Source organism: Oryctolagus cuniculus, chromosome 1 (genome assembly GCF_051225735.1).
Source record: "Oryctolagus cuniculus isolate XC-2025 breed Fujian yellow rabbit chromosome 1, ASM5122573v1, whole genome shotgun sequence".
NCBI lineage: Eukaryota > Metazoa > Chordata > Mammalia > Lagomorpha > Leporidae > Oryctolagus > Oryctolagus cuniculus.
Window position 1 is genome coordinate 130,708,056 of NC_142867.1, and position 8,854 is coordinate 130,716,909.

Here is an 8,854-nt window from a genome sequence, read left to right on the forward strand (position 1 = left end):
TTATGTTAGAGATTATCTCTAATTTAAATAAAAAAGGAAAACCCTAAAATCGAAATAGTTAATTTTGGCAATCTGCAGAAATGACCTGTGTCCTATTACTTTATCCTTTGGAATACTTTTCAAGATTTCTTCTGGCCTTCCCATCTTCCCTTGTTCTTCATACCCTTTCAATATCACTGTCCTTGGGCTGACGCCATGGCTCACTAGGCTAATCCTCTGCCTTGCGGCGCCGGCACACCAGGTTCTAGTCCCGGTCAGGGTGCCCGATTCTGTCCTGGTTGCCCCTCTTCCAGGCCAGCTCTCTGCTGTGGCCCGGGAGTGCAGTGGAGGATGGCCCAAGTGCTTGGGCCCTGCACCCCATGGGAGACCAGGATAAGTACCTGGCTCCTGCCATCAGATCTGCAGCGTGGTGCGCTGGCCGCAGCGCGCTGGCCGCGGTGGCCATTGAAGGGTGAACCAACGGCAAAAGGAAGACCTTTCTCTCTGTCTCTCTCTCTCTCACTGTCCACTCTGCCTGTCAAAAAAAAAATATCACTGCCCTCTTGGTCCCTGCAGCTCTCTACCTTTGGAAGCAGTCTTATAGACTGTCAATCATTATTTCAAAATGTTTTGTAGGGAGGGCCTACATGGTCAATCATTATTTCAAAATGTTTTGTAGGAAGGGCCTGAATGGCATTCTAATATCCCTTAAATATATATTTCCATAAAACAGATAATAGATGGGCTGGTACTGTGTCCCAGCAGGGAAAGCTGCTGCATGCATTGCCAACATCCCTTATGGGAGCTGCTTTGAGTCTTGGCTGCTCCATTTCTGATCCAACTCTCTTCTACGGTCTGGGGAAGCAGTAAAGGATTACCCAAGTCCTTGGGCCCCTGCACCATGTGGGATAACTGGAAGAGGCTCCTAGCTCTTGGCTTCAGTTTGGGGTAGCTCCAGACATTGCAGCCATCTGGGGAGTAAACCAGAAGATGGAAAACCTTTCTCCCCCTCTCTCTCTGCCTCTGCATCTCTCTAACTCAAGTAAATAAAATAAATAAAAATAATAATAAATAAAAATAATAAAAAAAACAGACAGTAGAGCACAGTGAGAAAGACATTGCCTGTGATGCTGGTATTCCGTATTGTGCATGAGTTCATGTCCCACCTGCTCTACTTCTGATCCAGCTCCTTCATGTGCCTAGGAAAGCTGCAAAGGATGGTGCTCCTACTCCCACATGGGAAATGTGGAAGAAGATACTGGCTTCTGACTTTAATCCAGGTCCAATCCCAGGTGCTGTGGCCATTAGGGGTGTGAAACAGTGGATAAATGATTTACATCTTTCTCTTCTTTGTAACTCTGCCTTTCAAATAAATATTGGCCGGCACTGTGGCTCAATAGGCTAATCCTCCTCCTGTGGTGCCGGCACCCTGGGTTCTTGTCCTGGTTGGGGCAATGGATTCTGTCCCAATTGCTCCTCTTCCAGTCCAGCTCTCTGAGTTGGCCCAGGATTGCAGTGGAGGATGGCCCAAGTGCTTGGGCCCTATACCCACATGGGAGACCAGGAGAAACACCTGGCTCCTGGCTTCAGATCAGCACTGTGCACCAGCCACAGTGCACCAGCTGCAGCGGCCATTGAGGGGGTGAACCAATGCAAAAAGGAAGCCCTTTCTCTCTGTCTGTCTCTCTCTCACTGTCCACTCTGCCTGTCAAAAAAAAAAAACAAATAAATGAATATTTTTAGTTTTTTTAAAAATTTAACAATGGCCCTAAATATTCTGACTCATCTTGACATGTAACAGGAGCCAAGAAAGTTGCTGCTGACTTTATGTAGTGCCTCCTCAATCCATTTTATAAGAAAAAATATTTATTTCTTTTGCTATCCAAGCACTCAAATCTAAAAGAAATAATACTACCCAGTACAGCTCTCTCTAAGGCTGCTCTTGCACTGAAGAAAAGTAGCAAGGGGCCCAAACCCTGTGTGGCAGGCTGGCATTCCCCTCCTCACTCTGCATCTGAGTTTCTGGTTAGAGATGGAGACAAAGGCAACTCCAGAGACTGCAGTGGTGCACAAACAGCCTCAATCACAGACACTCCTTGTGTTGTGCAACAGAAGGAGAGCATGGAACACTATGTAAGGGAGGAATACATTGAACACAAAAGGAAAGGATGTGAATGGACATAGCTAAGAATTTCCCCACTCTGCTGATCACAATCTCAAGGATGTCCAGGCCAGAATTCCATTTCACTTTGGAAAACCTACTCCATAAAGTTTTCTCCACCTAGGTGTATTCTTCAGTGAGGAATCTGTCCTCCTGAGAGATGGCAGCACCACAAACTGAAAGCCAGTCAAAAAGCAGAGTGATGGCTTTAATTCTCAGAGGTGAATGCACAACCACATCTATGAATTCTGCCTTGAAAAATAAGCTTCCTTCTGCTCTAGGAATCTGATATAGGTTAGGGCTAAAATGAGAAACACAAGACCAGTTGGGTCTGTTAGGTGAGAAGAAAGGAAGCTTGATTTCCAGTTGTTACTTTGTAACATGTAAGTTTTGAGAGGATTTCATTTCCCACTTCTATTTGAAGAAATGGAAATGTAGAATCAGTGCCAGCCTAACACACAGCAGCTTTAGCCGCTGATGACATCACAGCTTGCTACCCAAAAGTGGCAGCCAAAATAAACTCAACAAATGAGAACCAAAATAAAACAGAAGAGTCTAATATAATACCAACATTTGTTCAGCAGATATTACCAAGATCTTGACACACAAGTCATCAGAAGGATAAAGGGTGGGCCTGGCTTTGTGGCACAGTCGATTAAGCCACCACCAAATAAAATGCTGGGATCCAATATGTGTGTCTACCCTTTAAAAAAGATTTATTTATTTGAAAGTTAGAGTTTTGGGGGTCGGTGCTGTGGCACAGCTGGTTGAGGCCCTGGCCTGCATCCCATATGGTCACCCGATTGGATCTTGGCTGCTCCACTTCCAATCCAGCTGCCTGCTAATGTGCTTGGGAAAGTGGCACAGTATGGCCCAAGTCCTTGGCCCCCTATATCCACATGAGAGATGCAGAAGAAGCTACTGGCTCCTGGCTTCAGATCAGCTAAGATCTGGCCACTGCGGCCATTTGGGGAGTGAACCAGCAGACTGAAGACCTCTCTATCTGTCTAGCTCTATCAGTAACTCTTTCAAATAAATAAAATATATCTTAAAAAAAAACTGTCAGAGTTATGGAGAGGAGGGAGAGTCAGATGGGATGGCATTGTGGATTAGCAGGTAAAGCTGCTGCCTGCAATGCTGGCATCCCATATATGCACCAGTTCATGTCTTGGCTGCTCCACTTCTGATCCAGCTCTCTGCTAGTGGCCTTGGAAAAGTAGAAGATGGCCCAATACCTGGGTCCTTGCCACCCAAGTGGGAGACCTGAATGAAGCTCTTGGGCCTGGCCCAGTTCTGGCCATTGCAGCCATCTAAGGGAGTAGACCAGCAGATGGAAAATCTCTTTCTCATTCTCTCCCTTTTTCTATATTTGCCTTGAAAAGAAATAAATGCTAAAAAAGAGAGACAGATATTCCATCTGAGATGGCTGCAATGGCCAGGGATGAACCACAGAGAAACCAGGAGCCAGACACTTCATCTGGTTCTCTCACATGGGTTACAATGGCCCAAACACTTGAGTCATCCTCTGTTGCTTTTCTCAGGCCATCAGCAAGGAGCTAGGTTAGAAGTGGAGCAACTGGGACATGAACTGCTGCTCATCTGGGAAGCTGGCATTGCAGATGGTTGCTTTCCCTATTGTGCTACAATGCCAGCCCCATGAGTGCCAGTTTGAGTCACAGCTGCTCCGCTTCTGATCCAGCTCCCTGCTAATGTAACTGGGGAAGCAGAAACAGATGGCACAAATACCTGGGTCCTTGCACCAACATCGGCACTTGGTTGGACTTCCAGGCTGTGCCAGCATTATTCATTGCAGTCTCTTGAGTGAACCAGCAGATGCAAGATCCCCATCCTTCTGTCTCTCCCTCTTTATAACTCTACCTTTAAAATAAAATTTTTAAATCTTAATAAAATAAAGAGAAAGGGTGAGAGAGGAGCCACAGTAAAATAACAGAGCAAGGCTACAGTTGTGCTGTCCCTCAGCAGCATTCTGCCTTAAGTGGGAAGACTCTGGCTTACAGACACTGACATAAAAGACACATTCACAACACATTTCAAAACAAGAGATGAGAGGTTTACAAGGCATATTGATTTGATGATTTTCATTCAGTAGGTACACTGGGTTTAGATATATGCCTTTTAGTGCATGCAGCCAAGTTAACCCAGAGTCTAATTCAAAGAGACGTACTGCGGAAGATGTGCTGCCAGGGGAGAGAGCTGCTATGTCCCATTGTTCTTCTAGCATCATAAAGAGAAGAAAAAGGTCTACGATGTCCATGGTTATAAGGACAGAAGCACAAAAATTTCAGAACAGGGAGCAAATTTCAAATATAGTTATTTTAAGAAAATAAAATGAAGTAAATTTCAGAATATAATGTGGGGTAGAAAAACACCATCAGTTCATCAATTCTCATAAGGATCCAGAAAACTGCTCTGCTTACCCATAGTCCAAATGTTTCAAAACACATTTTCTGATTAAATTCAGAAGATTACAGGAATTAGCACTTTGGGTGTTCAAATGCCAAATTAATTTTTAGTTTCCACTATGGGCAAATGTAGCCCAACCACTCAGAACATGAGAAAAACTTTTCCATAAGGAGGAACATGAAATATTCAGTCACACAGAATAACTGTATTTAGTGTATTTAGTGAACCCCAGGATAAGCACCCAGAAAACCTGTTAGGTCTTGGGTCCAGCACTGTGGTGTAGCATGTAAAAATTTATTCATATAAAAGGCAGAGTTACAGAGAGGCAGAGGCAGAGGCAGAGAGAGGTCTTCCATTCACTGATTCACTCCACAAATGGCTGCAATAGCCAGAACTGGATCTATCTGAAGCCAGGAGCCAGAAGCTTCTGTCAGGTCTCCCATGTGGGTGCAGAACCCAAGAACTTGCACCATCTTCCACTGCTTTCTCAGGCCATGGCAGAAAGCTGGATCTCAAAAAAGCACCCATATGGAATGCCAGCACTGTAGGTGGCAGCCTCACCTGCCATGCCACAGTACCAGACCTAAAAATAAACCTATTTTCAAAAGCATTTTAAATGAGGAATGGGAGAGAGTTTGTTTATCCAAAGCAAGGATAACATAACTACTACACAGAAGAAGCTCCTGGCTCTTAGCTTTGGATTGGCACACTGTAGCCAATTGGGGATCGAACCAGCAGATGAAGTTTTCTCTCTCTGCCTCTCCTTCTCTCTGTGTGTAACTACTAGTACTCATTAACTTCAAAAATATAGAAATTTAATGAAACACAAAATATAACCAAAATCATCATCTACTACAAATTATAATCTTTATTTTGAGTCATATTAGAAAAAATTAACCCCTCCCCCCTTTGAAAAAATGCACATGGGACTGGTGTAGTAGGTTAATCAGACCCTGGCAGTGCCAGCACCCCGCATGGGCACTAGTTCAAGACCTGGCTGCTCCATTTCCTATATAGTTCCCTTATAATTCTCCTGGGAAAGCAGAGGATGATGGCACAAGTGTTTGGGCCCCTGCAATCAAGTGTGAGAACCCGAAGAAGCTCCTAGCTCCTGGGTTCACCTGGCCCAGCCCAAATCATTGTAGCCATTTGAGGAGTGAACCAACAGATGGAAGACCTCTCTTTCAATCTCTGTAAATCTGCCTTTCGAGTAAATAAAATGAATCTAAAAAAATACACTGTATGCAATGTAGTATTTTGGTTATTCCCTCATACAAAGAAAGCTCAGATAAACTGTAGATGAATCCTCCTGGCTTGATGCAATTCAGGAGGAGGATTGCCTTCTGCCACCCTGTGCTAGACATCAATGAAAGTCATTAATGGGAAGATGAATGGACACCATCAGACTGCTTCCTCACATGGCACCTTTTCTTAAAGACATCACTGCTATATTACCAGATTATGTCTCTCGTGTGAAACATGTCTCCCCTAAAAATTTTAAAGAACTTGCCAGAAACTTTCAGCAGAGCAGGGAATGATGTGCCAAGAACAGTCAGTTACCCTGAGTAGTCTAGGAATCCTGTTCTTGGCTGTTTTCAAGTTCATATTAATGTACACACAACATAATTGCTGAGAAAGTATCTTATAGTTGTTTCCTGGGTGTGAAGCAACTCTTTTCAGCAGAAACACATAACTGCTTGTCCACTCACAAGCACTGTGATAGGGAGTACATGGGAGAAAAGGTCAAAAACACACTGGGTTTGACAAGAAGAATGTTGTTACCCTAACAACCTCTATCCAGGATTCCCTTTCTATTTTTACTTCCTAGGTAACCTTACTATGTTAAATGAGTTTCACAGATTAGTAATCTGGTGACAACAGGACTCTAACAGAATCTATGAATCACTCAGTTAATCCAGTGAAAATTTCATTATACTGAAAGTTAGTCTATAGCAATAGTTTTCAGGGCCACATCTCTCTTTTTCAGAAAATGTTTTAGTTATTTATTTAAGAGGTAGAGTTACAGATACTGAGAGGGATAGACAGAGAGAAAGGTCTTCCTTCTGCTGGTTCACCCCCCAGATGGCCAAAATGTCCAGAAGAGCTGCACTGATCTAAAGCCAGGAGCCAGAGCTTCTTCTGGGTCTCCCACATGGGTGCAGAGGCCCAAGCACTTGGGCCATCTTCCACTGCCTTCCCAGGCCATAGCAGAGAGCTGGATCAGAGGAAGTGCAGCTGGGACTCAAACAGGTGCCCATATGGGATTCTGGCACCACAGGCAGAGGATTAACCTACTGAGTCACAGTGCCAGCCCAAAGCCACATCTTTTACTGTACTGTGTGTGCATGTCTGTGGGGGAGGGGGCATATTTTCTCTTTTCTTCCTTACCCCTCCTCACCCTTGTACCCCCTTGTACAAAGGCTTCCACAGACCACAGTCATTATGAAAATCTATCACTAATAGGTGTTGAAAATGTCATGGGTTAAACACAGAACCCAGAATAAGAAAAGTTACTTGAGGCTGGTGTTGTGGCTGAGTGGTTAAAAGCATAAGGGTGCTGGTTTGAGACCTGGCTGCTCCACCTCTGATCCAGTTCTCAGGTATGGCCTGGGAAAACATTGGAAGATGGCCCAAGTGTTTGGTCCCCTGCATCTATGTGGGAGACCTGGAAGAAGTTCTGGCTCCTGACTTCAGATCCATGCAGTTATGGCCATTGTGACCATCTGGAGAGTGAACCAGCAGGTGGGAGACCTCTCTCTCTCTCTCTTTGTGCCTTTGCCTCTCTGTAACTCTGCCTTTCAAATAAATAAATAAAACATTGTTTTAAAAAGTAACTGGCCCTCTTAATTAAAACTGTATGGACTGTAAGATAATCAGCTTGGTGGAGCACTGAGTGACTTTAAAGAACTAGAAGAGAACAATTGCTACTTTTCTGTATTTATGTTTTCATTGCTCTCCACTTTATGAAAATCCATATTAAAGTAGCTCATTATTAACTCACACGGTAGACTTGCATTAATTTCAGTTCACTTCTCACTTTGCAAAGGATTAGTAGCAGGTAAAAATAGTTGACATCCCTAATAACATAAGAAAGAAGGGTTGAAGACAGAAATCAAAAAGCAGGAAAATAAATCAGCTACGTGTCCATGGCCTCAAGCTCCAGATTGAAAAAGGGTCTGTTAATTAAACATGGAGGAGAGATCAATCCACAAAGCTACTGCACAAGCTTCACATTGCTGCTGGGAAATACATCCAAAAACAAGGCGCCCCAGCTGTCAAATATGTTCATGGGGTCCAGGAGCCAGATCCTACTCTGATCTTCCATCTCCACCTCTCCACTGCCTCGGGCTCCCAGCTGAAGGCCACCAAGCCCTGCCCAGCTGGAACTACCATGGCATATAACCTGAGGCCCAGCCAGAAGGCATTCTTTGACCCATCCAAAGTGAGAACTGGGCTTACTTAAATATAGAGAAAGGGACTCCTTCCTTCGTCCACGCTCTCAACTGCCCTGCTAGTGTTGTTCCTCATCCAGTGTACTTTAAGCAGAATTTGAGTGAGGCAGCCCGTGGGACTGGCCGAGCGTTTGGAAACTGGGAAGCAGCAGTGGGAGACACAACACCTGGGCCCCAGCCTTGACTCTGCCAGAGAAGCTCCTAGGATCACTGAGAAGCAAATGATCAACATCGGGGAGCCACCACCTGCCATTGCACCCACCCCTCTCCCACACACACATAGATGCCCCTTCCTGTTCTCTATACTTGCCGTGGAAAATCTCCGGAGCATGTCCCCTTTCTTTGGGACACACGGGGAGCAAAGCGGAGAGTGTGGGCCAGGAGAAGTCACTGGAACTTGGACCCAGGGGTGGTAAATGCAGAAGCACAGAAGCAGCGGGCAGCAGGTGTGGGGTGTGTGCTCCCAAACTGCCTGCAATTGCACTTGCAGAGCAAGACTCCCCAGTGAATGTGGGAGAAGGAGCAGCGCGGCCTCTCAGGGCACACTCTGATCAGTAAATGAACTTCATCTGTTCCCAACCCCGAGCCACAGGGAAAGGCACGCACATGCGCAGTTCTCCCACATGCACACGCACAGGCATTCAGAGCATGAAGAGTGTTACAGCACCAGGTGATTCTGGGAAATGGAGTCCAGGCCGGGGCATTCCTAGATAGACTTACTGGCTCTCTCCTCAGGATTCGGTGTGGGGTGGGTGGAGACAGGCTGGGAACCAGAGGGCATTTGCTTTTGTTTACATCCCTCCTTCCCTTCCTACCCACCCCAAATCTCAAGGGTCAG

At 45.2% G+C, this 8,854-nt stretch overlaps 1 protein-coding gene across 1 annotated transcript in view; it reads right to left on the bottom strand.

Annotated features, from left to right (window-relative positions):
- LOC127488067 (uncharacterized) overlaps positions 1 to 8,492 on the bottom strand; it is a 44,839-nt gene extending 36,347 nt beyond the window's left edge. The window contains exon 1 of the mRNA XM_051835630.3: positions 8,327 to 8,492. Coding sequence (XP_051691590.3) covers positions 8,327 to 8,347 — 21 coding nt within the window. The 5' untranslated portion in view covers positions 8,348 to 8,492. The remainder of the gene's footprint in view (positions 1 to 8,326) is intronic.
- Between the last annotated feature and the right edge of the window lie 362 nt (positions 8,493 to 8,854).